Source organism: Pristiophorus japonicus, chromosome 5 (genome assembly GCF_044704955.1).
Source record: "Pristiophorus japonicus isolate sPriJap1 chromosome 5, sPriJap1.hap1, whole genome shotgun sequence".
NCBI lineage: Eukaryota > Metazoa > Chordata > Chondrichthyes > Pristiophoridae > Pristiophorus > Pristiophorus japonicus.
Genome location: NC_091981.1, coordinates 250,480,226 through 250,497,580, shown reverse-complemented (window position 1 = coordinate 250,497,580; position 17,355 = coordinate 250,480,226). Strand labels below are relative to the sequence as shown.

Genomic DNA, 17,355 nt, shown 5'->3' with positions numbered 1-17,355 from the left:
GGGTTTCCGCTGAACTTCAGCAGGATTTCAGCAGCGGAGCGGGAGAGGCTCCAGGAAAATGGACCCCCTGGTCTAAGTCGATCTTTCAGTTATGGGTAGTCAGTGTCAGCATCAAACACTTGCAGGGTAGATAGAGTATGGGTCAAAGGCTGAGCAAAATTGTCTTGCGCTGCCCCAACAATGAACTTTACTTGATTCAGGAAAGCAATCCTTGCAGGACTAGGTTGGTGATTCCGTTTCATAGATCTATTTATAGTTGTAGGAAGGAGCATAAGACCAGAAGTGCCCTGGTGGTGGAATAACAAGATTCATGTTACTATGGTTACGGATTCAACTCCTGTTGGAGACTCAAAGTTGTTAATAAAATATGATGTGACTTTCACTCGTCTTTAACCAGATTTCTAGGAGGGAAATTATGTAAAACTAAATTTTCTCTGTTCTTACTCCATGGAAGCACATCTCTTGTTTGTCAAACTGTAGAATGTCAGACTCCCTGAAAGCTGCCAAGTGCCACATTTACATCCATGAGCTATGTGGACTTTAAATCATATTGGCTCAACCAAATGTGACTTATTTCAGTATAAATGGGTAATGCATTAAATGTAATCCTATGAATGATTTCAATTTGCACTGGTCTAGCTGATTTATCTGATACCTACATGTATAAACATTTATAAACATATCCAAAATCGTCGACCAACATAGAGTGTAGTGTTAATTTGCCGTGTATCAAAATAAGGCTATTACCTATGGTAAATTTAATTTATCTATGAATTGAAGTGCGGTGTAGAAGCCTGTGACCTGTGTGCCTGTGCGTCTGGCTGATGATGCTGAGTGTTGGTTGAGTAGGGAGGGTGACTGATAAAATAGAGAGAAATAAAAACAAAAAATTGCATTTCACAAAAGCTGGGGCTGACAACAAAGCCACTGTGAGCTTAACCTATTTGCTATCTATTTTTGTACACAATACGAAGCTCTTAAAGGCACTGCGGTGATCACGTAACCTTTTGTGTGGAGTGAATTAATTTTCCAACAGTATTTATTTCTGTGATTTTAATTCATTGCCTTTAAACGGGACTGAGGTCATCGCTTCATTAGCTGCCGCCATGCTGGCTTTGTGCCGAGCTCCCGCCACTGCTCCTCAGCACCTAGACCTCACGCAGCCAGCGATAAGCCTAAAGTAATCTCGCTGCATTTGCTACGGCCTGTGCCAGGGAAGATCCAACTTTTAAAAAAAACCATGCAAGTCTTCCCAGCTGCTAATCTTAGTGAATCTGTCAATATGACTGTGGGATAGCCGCCGTCTAGTGATTCCCGTGCGGCAGGATCTGTCAGTCCTGATGTGGCACAAAATTATCGTCCCAATCATTCATGTCAAATAGCCAGACTAGAGTAACATCTAGAGTACTGCGCACAGTTTTGGTCTCCGTATTTAAGGAAGGATATACTTGCATTGGAGGCCGTTCAGAGAAGGTTCACTAATGTTGATTCCAGAGATGAGAGGGTTGACTTATGAAGATAGGTTGAGTAGGTTGGGCACATACTCATTGGCGTTCAGAAGAATGAGAGGGGATCTTATCGAAACATATAAGATAATGAGAGGGCTTGACAAGGTGGATGCAGAGAGGATATTTCCACTGAAGGGGGAAACTAAAACTAGGGACTTAGTCTCAGAATAAGGGGCCGCCCATTTAAAACTGAGATGAGGAGAAATTTTTTCTCTCAGAGGGTTGTAAATCTGTGGAATTCTCTGCTCCAGGGAGCTGTGGAGGCTGGGTCATTGAATATATTTAATGACAGGTATTTTGAGCGATAAGGGAGTAAAGGGTATGGGGTGTGGGCCGGGAAGTGGAGCTGAGTCCATGATCAAATGAGCCATGATCTTATTGAATGGCGGAGCAGCTCGAGGGGCCAAATGGTCTACTCCTGCTCTTATTTCTTATTTTCTTATGTTCTAATCACCCTCACCACAGCAACTTCAGGCAAGTGGCGCAATTAAATGCGGAAATAGAGAAGTTGCTGTCCAAGATGCGGTGCTCTGCCATTAACTTCGCAAAAACGGCGTCACGCTCTCTGGCTCCCCATTCATGAATGGCATGAAGTTAATGTATGTGCGTGGTAATATGAAGTAAACTCTCATTCAAATCATTTCAAGTCAAAAATTTGGTCCAGTATAAAAGCGGCCATTGACAATCTCACCTTTCCCTATGTTGGGATTACTCGCCTTCGGTTTCTTCAGCACCTTTTACTTCCATGCTTTCTCTCTGTGCTGTCAGGCTGTAAAGAGAGGCTCAGAGACGATAGGGTAGAAGTTACTGCCACTGATGTTATTGTACAAATGCTTAATGCTCTAACATCAGATTTGTCGCTCTGCTGTGTTACCAGAGGCATTAGTCCAGTAGTCGGTCTTCTAAGGCCCACAGGTGATGGGGAGATAGGCCGTAAGTTACCCCAAGGCCGCATTGTCTGAGTACCGCTGCCAACGTGAACACATATTATACTTTCTCCTTTTAGCATTTCTCCTTCTTCTCCTCACCCTCTCTCAGCCCACTTATGGGTATTGTGTTTTAGGCAGGGTTGGGAAGGGAATCTGAATCACATTTAATATAATCAGTATCTTACCTGAGAACATATATCTACCCTCTATTTAAAGCAATGCTATGGGGGTAATTTTAAGCTAACCTGCCCGCAGGGAAACTGACAGGATCAGGTCGACTATCCATTTTATATCCTGACTGATTTCACTTTCCATTGACCCAATCGATTAAAAAAATTCTCTGAAACTTTAGTGAGTTTATACTTACTTCCTGCCAGGTATATATTAAATGGAAACTCAGAATGCAATTAGCTTTTAGCTTCGACTAAAAAAGAAAGAAGTGACTACATTTATTGCTGATCTATCAATAAGCTTGCCATGTCTACCATTTATGTTGTTATCTCAGTCAGCGAAGCTGAATTTGCTGACTGTTTCCTCCTTACTGCATTCTTCCGCTCAAACAGCTTGAATGTTTGTTTCCAAGGGTCTGGGGTGGGCAGAAAACAGAAGTAGCTATTTTGTTTTTTCTGCAGTTTTTTTTCACACTAAAATGGAAAACAAAATCAAATGCTCCGTAGGAGGAGTGCCGGTCTGATGTAACACGAAATGTTTCATGAGAAAGGGCCCAGCAGATGATACAGGTTTGTACTTCTTGAAGAAGTGGAAGAGGTGATAAGAGAGTAACCTCATGTGCAAAACATAGGTGTGTAGGGACTGAGAAAGAGTTGGCCACTGGCTGGGCATTACTCTGGGGAGCAGTCGTCAGAAGGCCTCCGGGACCCTTAGATCATTTTGACAGGGGACTGGTACAAAAATGAATTGCTTGGCTGCTTGTTCTTCAGCCTGCCCCTGGTACTGCTACAGAGCCACTAGTCCGCAAGGGTCTGGGGGGACAGGTCACTGCATCAAGGTTTTCCAGGCACCCTCCGATGGGGAGCTAAATGAGTGTACCTGGAGGTAGAATGAGGCAGGAGGCCGAGAATGCCTCCTCCCATCTGGTTATAATGCTGACAGTGGGCCTATTACATCTGTTACATTGGCAGGGAAAGCTGCAGGATATTTCAGGGCAGCACAATAAAGGCAGAGACTTCACTTAACAGAGAGCCTCTCCATTTTCCACTTCCTTGTGGCAGACAGGAGCTCCGGGGCAGTGGTACATTGTTCCTATTATTTAACATTATTGGGACGGTATCTCCTCTCTCAAATAAAGTGGACGGAACGTTCTTCTCTTTACAACTTATTGAAAGGCACAGGAGGAGATTCATACGCTTCCTTATCTTTCATATCAGATTGGTAAGTTGGGTCAGCAGTAGTATAATCACCTGTGGAGTCTTTCAGACAGATTGGGCTGATTGAAGAGCAGACTGAACTAAAATCTCTTGTTACTCATCATCACCAGAAATATCTTCAGCAGCTGCTGTTCAGTGATAGAAAACCATTATCTCAGACGATCACTTTCAGCTGTTAAATCACAACAGCATTTTCTAAACCTTGTCTATAAATCATTGCAGTATTCCTTATTATTCCTGAACATCATCTGAGACTCAAGTCCCAAACAACAGAGATAGCTCAAAGAACAATGGGCCATGACTCAGTCCTCTTACCCAGTCACCTTCAGTAGTAATGGCATCTCCACAGTACGCTTGTTAATCATAGAATTATAGAGTAGTACAGCACAGAAGAAGGCCATTCGGCCTATCAAGTCTGTGCCGGCTCTTTCGAGGAGCATAGAATCATAGAATATCGCTGTTTGAATGCAGCAGCAATGAAGAAATGCAAAGAAGATGTTTAAGTGCTGCCAACATGCGCAATCAGTTGGAGTGAGTTCAGCTCGCACATGCCGGATGTTCAATTAGACAGAACTCCATTAACTGACATTACAATTTTATGGCCTAGAACATCCTGGCATGAGTGCCAGCATGCACCTGCCCACAGCCTCCGGGACTGATGGGAACGGGTTTTCAAGGCCAAAGGGAGGGGGCCACGAGTGGCAGATTTGTGAATGCACTCATACATCCCCTCCCCCAGCTGAAGCTTAGTCGTGCAAGGGAGAGGGTGCCAGAACCCCCCCCCACTATTTCTAGACAGGGGAACATACTGCTCCCAGTGGCCTCTCGTGTCAGGGAACCGGTTGGGATTTAAAAAAATTTACACCCCTCACCTCAGGAGGGGCCTAGGCCCCGATCCCAGCCTGGATCCCCAGGTAATCCCCATTCACTAAACTATACAATCATTCTTAAAAATAGATACAGAATATCAAGAACTAATTTCTGTTCACAGTGAAGAAGCTTGTGTTTTTTGAAACAACGACAACAATGTATATTTATATAACACCTTTAACGTAGTAAAACGTCCGAAGGCGCTGCACAGGAGTGTTATAAACCAAAAATTTGACACCGAGCCACATAAGAAATTACAGCAAATGGCCAAAAACTTGGTCAAAGAGGTAGGCTTTAGGGAGCGTCTTAAAGGAGGAAAGAAAGGTAGAGAGGCGGAGAGGTTTAGGTAGGGAGTTCCAGAGCTTGAGGCCTAGGCAGCTGAAGGCACGGTCACCGATGGTTGAGTGATTATAATCAGGGATGTTCAGGAGGGCAGAATTAGAGGAGCGCAGACATCTCGGGGGGTTTGTGAGGCCGAAGGAGATTACAGAGATGGGGAGGGGCGAGGCCACGGAGGGATTTGTAAAGAAGGATGAGAATTTTGAAATCGAGACATTGCTTAACTGGTAACCAATGTAGGTCAGCGAGCACTGGGAGGATGTCTGAATGGGACTTGGTGCACGCATAGCTCACACGTTAAATGTAGCACATGAACGCAAACCAAAGGACCGAGGCATTTTACACTACAGATCGTGCTACCTTCTACTGTACAGTGCTGGCTGTGTGTCTGCCTGTCTTTCCTTCCTGTGACATTTTAAGTGTGTTTCGAATGATTTACACGAGCTCCTCTATCAGAACCTTTCATGGTGCGTGCTGCTCACGTTTCTAGCCCGCACGCCGGAATGCAGCCAGTAATTCGATCCGACTCCGTTCATTGTCGGAGCATTTTTTTTTTGCAAAAGTCTGGTAAGGGTACCACAGGTGACCTTGGGTTGCAAAGTAAACATTGACACAGTAATAGTAGAACGCTCAAAAGAATGCACTTCACAATGAGCGGCTGACACTATCTGGCTTAAAAGTAGCACTTATCACAAATTTTATCACTGCTGTAAATCCGTGTTGTCCATTTCTTGATCAGCATTGTAACTTAGTGAATGCTAAATGCAACCCGAGTCATTCATTGATACTGATGATACCAACTGAAAGAACACCCTGTTTTCTAATCTGTCCTTGTTCAGTATAGAAATGAGAAAGGCCATTTCCCCTTCTTGTAAAGGTATTTAGCTGAGTTTTACATTTTGCACTGGTTTCCCATATCTTCCAAATAAAAAAAAAACTGGACCTGGTTTTACTGATTTAACAGTTAAATGTACTTCCTTTGAAATTGTCGTCTAAAACAAAACAATGTTGTGAGACTTTTATCCAAGCTGTAAATCTCATCATCATTTTGGGGGGAAAAGGTCCAGAAAACCCATGTTTAATTCTCACTATGTCGTGCACAAATGTAGCCATTCTGTTTGACATCACGGTGTTTTCTGATGGGAATGACATCAGGCATCTACAAAGAATGGCTGTAAAACTTGCACGGGACTGCTGCCCCATTATACTGAGAGTCCATCTGACTCGCTAATTTTATTGGTGCCGAGACGCTCTGATTAGAGTTAGGATTTTTTTGCAGTTTGCATGATTTTTTTTTTAGATGTTAAAATTTCAATTTTGATGACCAAGAATATTTTGACAAGGCCACTTAGCTCATTCTGATCATTTGGGCTGGACTGTTTTTTTTTAAATCAAATCTGTGGCTCTTCCACTCTTGATGGAGAGTGTAGGCTTTCAAGGGATTTGGGGAAAAGACGGGGAATTTTCCTAGCTGCCGTGATTAGCAAAAAGGCCGAGCAGGCTCGATGGGCCGAATAGCCTACTCCTGACCCTATGGGTGAAAGCTGCTTCTGATAGCAAGATACTAGCTCTCGTCCAGACAATCGGGAGAGAATGGAAGCAGAAGCAACCCAGCTAATTGAATGATGGAGGAATCCGAAATGCAAGCAGCAGTAAAGCGAGGGCCCAATGTAGAAAACGAATCAGAAATCTGCAGAATAAGAGCTTCCTAATTGTGAAATAATCATCCCACTCTGTGACTTGATTTTGCCAGCACCAATGGCTAAATGTCACAGTTGCTTTTTAAATCATTTACTTTATGGTATCTTGCACAATGCAGGACACCTGAGAGGTTGAGCAATATGTGTAAGATGATGTATTTGCTTATCTTTAGACCAGTCAGTCAATCTTATGGGTGTGACCAGGATCACTGGCTCCAGTGTGACAGCACATAATTCTAACACTAAGCAAAATTAGCAGACACCAGAACTGTATCGCGGTGATCAATGGGTTGGAGGCTGATTTTCTTCCTTGAGTTAGGAGCTTTAGAATTAATTGAAGTAGGTCATGAAGCTTCAGTCACCAGGACTGTCATAGAATATAAAAGCAAAGAGATCATGCTGGAACTTTTAAATCATTGGTTAGGCCTCAGCTGGAATATTGTGGACAATTCTAGGCACCACACTTCAGGAAAGATGTAAAGGCCTTAGAAAGGCTACAGAGGAGGTTTACCAGGATGTCACGAAGGATGAGGGACTTCATTTATGAGGAGAGGTTGGAAAAGTTAGGACAGAGAAGGTTAAGAGGTGACCTAATAGAGCTTTTCAAGATGATGACAGGTTTTAACGGAACTGATAGAGAAAACTATTCCCTCTGGCGAGTGGGTCAATAACCAGAGGTCAGAGATTTAAAATCATTGGCTAAAGATCTAGAGGGGAGATGAGGAGAATTTATTTCACTCAAAGAGTTGTCGAGATCTGGAACGTTCTACCTGAAAAGGTGATGGAAGCTGATCCCATAAATAATTTTAAAAGGAAGTTGGATAGATACCTGAGGATGAGGAATTTACAGGGTTACGGACAAAACACGAGGGTGTGGGACAAATCACGACTGCTCTTTCAAAGAGTCAGCATAGGCACGACGGGCCGAATAGCCTCCTTCTATGCTGAAGGTTTCTATGAAGAAGGGTGAGGTAGGCAAAAGAGAGCAATCGATAAGATTGATATTTCTAAGAATAGCAGAAGAGGCACAATAAACAAATACACTTTAGTGTCTGATGTAATGCACAGCACATGTTCTTCACCCCTCTCTTAGCAGAGAGTTGCTTCTTTAAAATGTAGATGTTATGGGCCCCACAAACAGTGCTAAAAAGCTGCTGCGCTGTATTGTGTCTGAAGAGATACAAATGTTTATATGACATGAGAGGCATTAAGCTTTATGTTATAACATGTACTTCAAAGTTCCATAAGCAGATTCAATCAAGCGTAAAATAGCATGTCCTCTTGTTATTTGGAAAGTATAATAAATACAGTTTTGCAAGTTTGGAGACTAATAAGGAGCAGGATAAGGCCAGGGTACAGGCTGGGCTGATGGTTATGCTTCTGATATTCTGGGAATGCTGCGGATGAAAGTTCTTTAAAAAGCTTAATAAAGGATATGTGCAGATCATAGCACTAATGAGTTGATATTCCGTATTAGTAATAAAGGCCTTTAAATAGGTTAATGTGTTTTTAATAATGTAATAATTATTTACAATCTATATTAATGATGTGGATGAAGGGACCGAGTGTAACATAGCCAAGTTTGCTGATGATACAAAGATTGGTGGGAAAGCAAGTTGTGAAGAAGACACAAAAAATCTGCAAAGGGATATAGACAGGCTACGGGAGTGGGCAAAAATGTGGCAGATGGCGTATAATGTGGGAAAGTGTAAGGTTATCCACTTTGGCAGAAAAAGTAAAAAAGCAAATGATTATTTAAATGGAGAAAAATTACAAAATGCTGTAGTACAGAGGACCTGGGGGTCCTTGTGCATGAAACACAAAAGGTTAGTATGCAGGTACAGCAAGTAATCAGAAAGGCAAATGGAATGTTAGCCTTTATTGCAAGGGGGATAGAGTATAAAAGCAGAGAAGTCCTGCTACAACTGTACAGGGTATTGGTGAGGTCACATCTGGAGTACTGCATGCAGTTTTGGTTAAGAGGAGAAATTTATTCACTCAGATGGTTATGAATCTTTGGAATTCTCGACCCCAGAGGGCTGTGGATGCTCAGTCATTGAGTATATTCATGGCAGAGATCGATAGATTTTTGGATATTAAGAGAATCATGGTATATGGGAATAGGGCAGGAAAGTGGAGTTGAGGTAGAAGATCAGCCATGATCTTATTGAAGGGCAGAGCAGGTTCGAAGGGCCGAATGGCCTACTCCTGCTCCTACTTCTTATGTTCTTATGTTCTTAACCCTGAAGTGTTAACGGGAAGAAACTGATTGTCCATCTCAAACCCCAGCGTTAACCCCTTTGGAATGTAAAGCTTCATAAACTCCAGTAAACAAGTAAAAGAATGTACTTGAAAGCCAGTGAACCCACCCCCTTAATAATTGAGGCCAGATCATTAAAGGCCCATTAGTGTGTCTTAAGGGAATATCGGCTTTGTTCCTGGAGGAGCCCACTGAAAAATGTGATTCCAGCTATCACACTGGGTGCCAAGAGAGTTCATGCCGCAGCCTATGTGGAGTCTGCTGCAGAGTGCACTGTTGTGGATTGGGGATCTTTGAATTTTAAAGCAAATATATTTTCGAGCGTAGGTACATTCCCGCCATTGTGCACCTCTGTCTATAAACCCGATAAAATGATGACTGGCCTCCTTTAAACTGTTCTGAAACAGACTGCAAAATCAGAGACTCGACCAATAATATCTTAAATGCTAATTGCTGCAGAAAGAAAGCCATTTGCCAAAAATACATTCAGCCGATCACCCCCATGTTGGCCATAAGTGACCTTTTTGGGGTATTTTCAAAGTGCCGCAACATAAACTGAGGATTTTGCTTCAACTATTGGATCAGGCCATGGTCAAGAGGTTTTGCGAGGCTCAGAAAGCTACTTGAACCAACAAGTATAGATGCTATCTGTTGATGATGGAAGGGCAGTGACTGCGTGAACCACACTTTCAGTCAATGTATCACAGTGTTTAAGGGACCAGCTTTCAATGCTGTGAAATATTCTGAAAGCTTTTTTTTAATCTTTGCTATTAGGTGCGGTTGTGCCAGAAGCAGTAACTGTTTGGTTGGTGAGATTAAAGCACCACTCCAGGCACTTTCAGATTTCAGTAAGCAAGACTCACCATTAATGCAAAGTAGTCTGTCCCATATGTCTAGCTCCTTGTTTCACTGCAAGAACAACTGCTTATTGAAATGTGCAAGTGCAGCCTCAAGTTAATTCATATTCTTTCAGCAAGATATAGTGGAGCTAAGACTGTGACCTGTATTCCAACTCTCCACTGCCCCCAAGTGTACGGAGAGAGAGTTGCGCTTTCCCCAAGGACATGGTTGAGAGATCCTGCTTATTTGGACATTTAAACAAAATACATACAATTCTCAGCGCATCAGCCAAAAAAAAGGCTCATGCCTTCAATTAGTAGGTATTTTTGAATATAAATTGCCCATTTTCCATGGTAATTTTCTTCAAGATATTGATGACAGTTATAATTGAGAGTGTTGAAAATATTCCTTGTGCCACGGTATATAAATCTAGAAATTATCATCTGTGATACCAGTGAGCGCACATTTAACAGGTTTGTATGACATTCCTCTGTCCTCTATTTCAGGCAGGCAGTCACATATCTTAAATGGCTCACTGACTCTGCTAAATAGCAGACATATGAATGTTGTACAAACAAGATCGGCATTTCTCAAACATTAAAAATAATCATTTCCATCCTATATTTTGGTTACAAGTTGAAATGGAAAATAGAATCATGAACACCCAACTCTGTAGAGTTAATGAATTGAGCAGTACGGGAAGTTTCATGCAGTGTAAATATGCTGGAGTCTTGCATATTTTCCTGGTTAGGAAAGTGTCTGACATGTAGAAACCCACAAGCTTGCTTAAGAGTCTACAAATCAAGCCAGTAAGAAATGCATACAGAGTTTCTGTTTGCTTGATATGAAGTACACAATCTTCTCACCCGATTGGCCATAAGTTTTCAAACTACAGTCTCGGGACCCGAGGGGTCTACATAGGGATCTCGGGGGTCATGAGGTCATCAGATTCCTGTCTCTCTGTCATCGGATTTCTGTTTGTTGACTTACCACCACGGTATACTAATAAAAACAACTTTTGCCATGACAGCATTGTTATCCTTTGGGTATCTAACTGTTTGGGCTTGAAATTCCGATCAAGGTCTTCCCGCAGGCAATTGACTGAAAAAGTTAAAAAAGATGCGCACCTACTTGTTCCTGCTGCGCCTGCTCGAACTTCCGATCCTGAGGCCTTCACTCCTACGCATCGGAACGCATGCATGTTGGGACGTCTGTATCCTGGAGCTGGAGTCACGTGGCTCTGGGCAGCCAATCAAGGTATAGTATTTTCTCATTCATAATAACGGGAACTCCGTAAGTTGGAGTTCCCATCATTATGAATGAGAAAACCCCCAAACACACAAAACACTAATTAAAAACTAAAAAAAATACACAACATATTTAAGATTCATTTAAATTAAAGTTCTTATTAAAAAAATATTTTCCTGACATTTTTTTAAGTTTTTTTAATTATGCCTTAAAATAAACTTACCATTGTGGGGAGGGTTTTAACAATAAAATGTGTTTTTATAACTTTATTTTAAAATGTTTTTATGTATTTTTAAACATTTGCGCCTGTAAAAGTAGGCTATACGCTTGCTTTTTCAGGCGCAAGATTTTTGAGGACATTTGCTGGGCAAGATATGCGTAAATATCGGAAATCTTGCCCTGCAAGTGCCCTCGCTCCCGAGATGTGGAGGATCTGTCAAGCCAGAAACTTGACAGATTGGAAAAGCCGGTTTCCAGTGCAGGCGCATTGCGCGCTGAGAACCATCTTTTCCGATGCCTTCCCGGGTCCGTAGAAACTTCGCATGGACCGGGGACATTGGAATTTCAGTCCCATTGTCTTTTGGCAGTTAAGCCAGGGGGTTTTCGGGAGCGTGTCAATGTTTTCAGGGGATCCCCCCCGCACAGCAAAAAGTTTGAAAAGCAAGTTGTGGGGACGCTTCCCTACTTACCCTAAGTCCAGAGAGTTTAGGAACAGTTGGGAACTCACTAAGGTTTAGGGACATCCAGTTGTGCACTGCTTAGGTTTAACCAGCTAAAGCACAAGAGCACCAATAAATTTCCCACCGCTTATCCAGCAAGGTCACCAGGACACTTCTTTACAGGGTAACCTGCAGCCAGGCAGGAAGAAACCCGAGCCCCAGTGAAGGGTCTAGCTCTCCAGGTGACTACAGCAGGAGGTTGACTCCGTTCCAATCTTCCATTGGCAGTTATCTTATCTTGGAACCAACCCAGAGAGACTTTGTTTACATTTGGAATGGTTTCTAACGTTAGTGAGAGGCCTGCCACTAATGTATATATTAACTGGAAATTAAATATAAAATACTTAAAAACATCTGGCTTTGGAATTGATTTTGATCCAAGCCAACCTTCATCTTGTATTAATGGTGCATTAAATATAATCTATTACTTGTTTAAGAAAAAAATCTATCGAAATACAGATGATAACAGAAATCCTTCATTTTTATTAGTTTGACGTTGGAGGTAAATGGACATTAAATTGCTTTACAGTTGGTAGCTCTCTGATGGAAATAATTTATTGCTTTTTAAGTTAAATATATCTCTTACATTACATAAATTTCCAGAAAGTTCGGTTTAATTTGACCAACTGCTTTCTGGGAAAGGAATAATGTTACATTGAGTAAAATAAATGAGTTATCCTGAGGTAAAGAAGGAGACAGTTTGACTGGTAGAGATGCAAAGGGCGGGCGCGGTTAACTGCCTCCACTCAGCAGAAACTGGTGGGGGTGGGAGGAGCAGTTATAGGACTTAATATCAAAGCGGTAGACTTACCACTGGTTTTTTGCCCCATCACCACCCACCACGCCGCTGGTTTAATAGGCGGCTAAGGCACCCCCCTAACCCAGGCGGAACCTCGTGAAGATATTTAAAATGAGGTCCTATTATGTCCATTTATGGCCTGTTGGGAGGAGCATTCGCTGTGGATGCTCTGCCCACCAGTTGGCCAAGAAGTGCAGGCCCTCATAGGTAGGTGCATAATTTAATTTTCTGTGGGCGTGATGGGCTGCTGCCATCCTGGGTTCCAAACGTCACCTCTCCCCCCCCCCACCCCCACCCCCCGACCCCATCACTCCGCAATTGCGACCCCCTCCCCCCTCGCTGCTGGGGGTCGCCCGATATTGCGCTTGCACGGATCCAGCGAGCTGCATCGGGGCGCCTGTTTGGGGTGGGCCACTCACCGATTCTATTGAAATGCGGCCTGACCCGTAAAATGGTCCCCCTGTGCACCTCCCAGGAATTCAGCCGACACGTTCAACCGACTGCCGGTCCAACTGATGAAATAGCCCAGTAGAATGACCAGATCGTAGGATTCGCAGCACAGAAGGAGACCATTCAGCTCTTCATGCCTGCACCAGCTCTCTGAAAGAGCTATCTGCTCAATCCACTGCCTTTTCCCCATCCAGTTTCTTAATTGTACCGTGGTGCAATCACTGTGGTATCTCAGGCCCGCATTTTTCTCAGAGAGACTGCTGTGAAGTCAATAGAAGCACAGACAGTGATTCAAAATGAATTCAACATCTTATATTTATTAAAACTACGGCAATAATGAACTCCACCGTGCCTGGTGCCCAGGTGTTAGCACACCTGCCTCCTCCATGCTCAAGTAAGACTGTGGCGCACCTTCATGTTCATTATTGACTCAGCAAACCTGTGTGCATACACTTTTATGTATGTACTTTTTCACTCATCAGTTCTAACACCAGGGGATAAAGAGCATTGGAGTAAGAATTGTTTGGATCTCTATGAGGATGAAATTGCCCTGCGCCCCATTGGGCGACAGTAACCTGCTCGGGGCGGAACTTCCTGTGCCTGGCGCGGAAGTCCCATTCCGGCCGTGGAATTGGTCTTTGGGGCGCAATCTTGCACGCTCCACTTCCTCTTGGGGCGGGTCCAACGGTGCTAATAGGGCGATCGGCAGAGCTACGCTGACCTTCGCTTAATGGAGAGGGCCGCTGCTCACTTTGCTGGGCCTCTGATGGCCTCCACTAGGCTACAAGGGCAGCGTGATGCCAAGGCCGCAGCCCAGCACCCAAAATGGAGTGCCAGTCTGCACGATGACGGCCCGGACCACGCAAGGGGGCAAGAATTCGGGCCGACCGATCAGTCGGTAAAACCGCTATGGCTCACGACCTCCCCTTTAACTTCCGCCCCACGAGCAGATGTCGGCCAGCGTCGCGACCCGCGAGGCTGGCACTGACACCCGTTCATGCCAGCCTCATGGGGCGTGGGGCAATATCCGCTGCAGCGCAGAAAGGGGTGGGCGCGCGGCACTATGGGTAACGCGATGCACACGCCGACCTGGGGTGGTACCCGCGTGGGGCAGCCAGCACCTCCGCTAGCTCTCACGCAATTTCGCCCCCAGTGAAAAGTGTTTCGTGCCTCGTTAGTGTAACGGGCATCGCAAAAAGGGTCAATTCCGACCCCTATGTATCTACAATTTCACTAGAAATAGTCGACAGAGCAAATCTTCAGATTCTCATTTATATCCTGACCAGAAGAATTCTCACCCTCAGTAATGTTCATTCTACATTTAACAGAATGTGGTTACAATTTCACAAGTAACACTGAACAGTGAACTCTTCATCAACTATGTTGCTACACATAGTGACCAAAGGAATTCTCATCCCGATCTTTATAGGGACTCTTTTCCTGGTGGTCCCTCAGCAAATTGGTCTAGATTTATGAGTCTATCCTACAGGAAACTATCAAGCTATCCTTTCACTGTACTATCGACAGCCTTGAGAGACTGCGAGAAACTGTAATCACCAAAGGAGAGAAGGTCAAGGAGATCTAATCAAAGTTTTGACAGGGTTTGAACATAAAAAGTGAAAGATTTTATCCCACTGATCAGTAAATCAGTAATGTGGGGACATAAATTAGGATTCGCACTAAAAGCATTAAGGGGAGGTTAGATGTTTTTGTTTCACACAAGCGGTTATTAGAATCTGGAATGAATTAACATCAGTGGGAGTTGAAACTAAGTCAATCACTACATTTAAGAGGGAACCAGTTGAAGAAAAGTAGTGGTTCCCTGGTCTCACTTCGGCTTTTTACAATTATTATGATTAAGAATTTTTTTGATTGTACAATGTAGAATCATAGAATAGTACAGCACAGAAGGAGGCTATTCAGCCCATCGAGTCTGTGCCAACTCTATTCCTGTTAGTCCCACTCCCCCGTTCTTGTCCCACTCCCCCGTTCTTTCCCCATAACCCTGCAATTTTTTCTCGTTCAGCTATTTATCCAATTCCCTTTTGAAGGCTACTATTGGGGCCAATTTACCACATGGCCTATTTCTGGCACAGTTGCAGAGGTACATCCGATTTTTTAGTAGCCGATGCGGCAAAAAAAACTTTAATTTTGGAGCGGTGCAGATTGTCCTTAAATTTTGTGGGTGGAGCTTAAGGTCTGCAGCGAAAAACCGAGGTTGCCAGGGTAACGAGGGACACACTGACGGGCTGAGGCTGCAAAGTGAAACATACAAGTTGCAGTAAGACATAAGCAATTGTAGAGCCCTGGTACTGCTGCTATCCTGGGCCGAGAGGCCCCCCCCCCCCCCCCTCCAGTACCGCTGCTATCCCGGGCTGAATGGCCCCCCCATCCCCGGTGTCGTGTCTTCTTCCTTCTCTCCAAAACCTAACTCAGCTCCGCTAAAACAATGGCGTCTCCTCTGCGCCGATTTACTTAAGTGCAGGTAAGGTTTTTCAGAACAGTGCACTACGCCGTTTCTGAAACGATCCTAGTTGGCCAAACTTGCTTAAATGGCCAGAAATGGTGTGGCCGGCACCCCCAGTGACGTCACAAAATCAGGAACTAAAAAAAATCCGTCGTAAGTAGTTTATGATGATGCAGAAACTTTGGCGAAACTTGCAGGTTTTAGTTTGCTCCAAAAAAAAACAGAGGCCAAGAAAAGCAGCCCATTGAATCTATATCCACCAGCTCCAGCAGTGCATTCCAAATCCTCATCTTCATTGCATAAAAGTTTTTCTTCATGGCGCTTCTGGTTATTTTGTTAATCACCTTAAATCTGTGCCCTCTGGTTATCGACCCAGCAGCAAGTGGAAACAATTTCTCCTTATTTACTCTATCTATCCTTCATTATTTTAAACACCTCTATCAAACCTCCCCTTAGCCTTCTTCGCTTTAAGGCGAACAGCCCCAGTTTCTCCAGTCTATCCACGTGACTGCAAACCCTCATCCCGGGAGCCATTCTAGTAAATCTCTTCTGTACTCTCTCCAAAGCCTTCACATCCTTCCTAAAGTGTGGTGCCCAGAATTGGACACAATACTCCAGCTTGGGCCAAGCTAGAGTTTTATATAGATTATATAGCACTTTGCAACGAGGCCTACGTGTACTCATTATTACGATTAGCCTGTCCCGCCTCTTTAATTGTAGTTACGGAGGGAAATAGTCAAGTTATCTTGCTCACGTCAATGAAATATGGTGCATCAATACAAAGAAAAAGTGAGTTGAAACCTTCAGGAGAAAGTAACATTGTAGCAATGAAAATCTATAACGTTGAATTTGTGCCGCAGATCTATTTGTGGTTGCTATGGTTACATTTGTCATTAAAGACACACAGCATCCTGTCTGTGAGTTGGTCCGAAATCTCTCACGTTCCTTGATTGAGCTGCATTTACAAAATCAGTTCAATGACTGCTGGCTCCTCGTGAGGCCATGTAGCAGTCACTATAGATGCAGTATTCACATAGCCCGAGTTCTCTTGACGGCGTAACCCAGATTTTGTTCCGTGCATGTTGATGTTTTGAGCTGCAATAACTCCCTACTTTCTTCAATTCTTGTATTGCAGGTGGCTTCTATCCCTTTGACGAGGTGCCCGGTTTCAACTGTAAGTTTGGGAGTTCTGCCCTGAAGTGTTTCTGTGACTGGCACCTTGATAAATCCGCAGACTTTTTGTGGAAAGTGCACTCGGGGAAAGGAGAATCCCCGAATACAGAGCCAAGTGGAAATTACACAATGGGTAAGCAGTGTGAAGTGACATTCGTTACACCACGTTCCATTCAACACTATTTTTTCACTGTCCGAAAACTCCCGGGAGAATGTTAAGAGCTGCCTCAGCTCATCTGCTGCTGAAACCCTTATCCCAGCCTTTGTTACCTCTAGACTTGACTATTCCAATCCTCTCCTGGCTGGTCTCCCCATCTTCCACCCTCCATAAACTTGTGCTCACCCAAAACTCTGCTGCCCATGTACTAAATCGCACCACGTACACCCACCATCCCTGTGCTCGCTGACCTACATTCCGGCAATGCCTCAATTTTAAAATTCTAATTCTTGTTTACAAATCCCTCCATGGCCTCGCCCCTCCCTATCTCTGTAGTCTCCTCCAGCCCTACAACACACCGCAATCTCTGCGCTCTTCCAAATCTGGCCTCTTGCGCATCCCCAATTTTAATTGCTCCGTCTTTGGCAGCCGTGCTTTCAGCTGCCTTGGCCCCAATGCTCTGGAATTCCCTCCCTAAATGTCTGTGCCTCTCTTCTCCCTCCTCCTT

At 43.8% G+C, this 17,355-nt stretch overlaps 1 protein-coding gene across 3 annotated transcripts in view; it reads left to right on the top strand.

Annotated features, from left to right (window-relative positions):
• The window catches only part of nrp1a (neuropilin 1a), a 180,153-nt gene that overhangs the window by 153,761 nt on the left and 9,037 nt on the right, over positions 1-17,355 (top strand). For all 3 annotated transcript variants that reach the window (XM_070881542.1, XM_070881543.1, XM_070881541.1), the window contains exon 14: positions 16,653-16,823. In XM_070881542.1, coding sequence (XP_070737643.1) covers positions 16,653-16,823 — 171 coding nt within the window. The remainder of the gene's footprint in view (positions 1-16,652; positions 16,824-17,355) is intronic.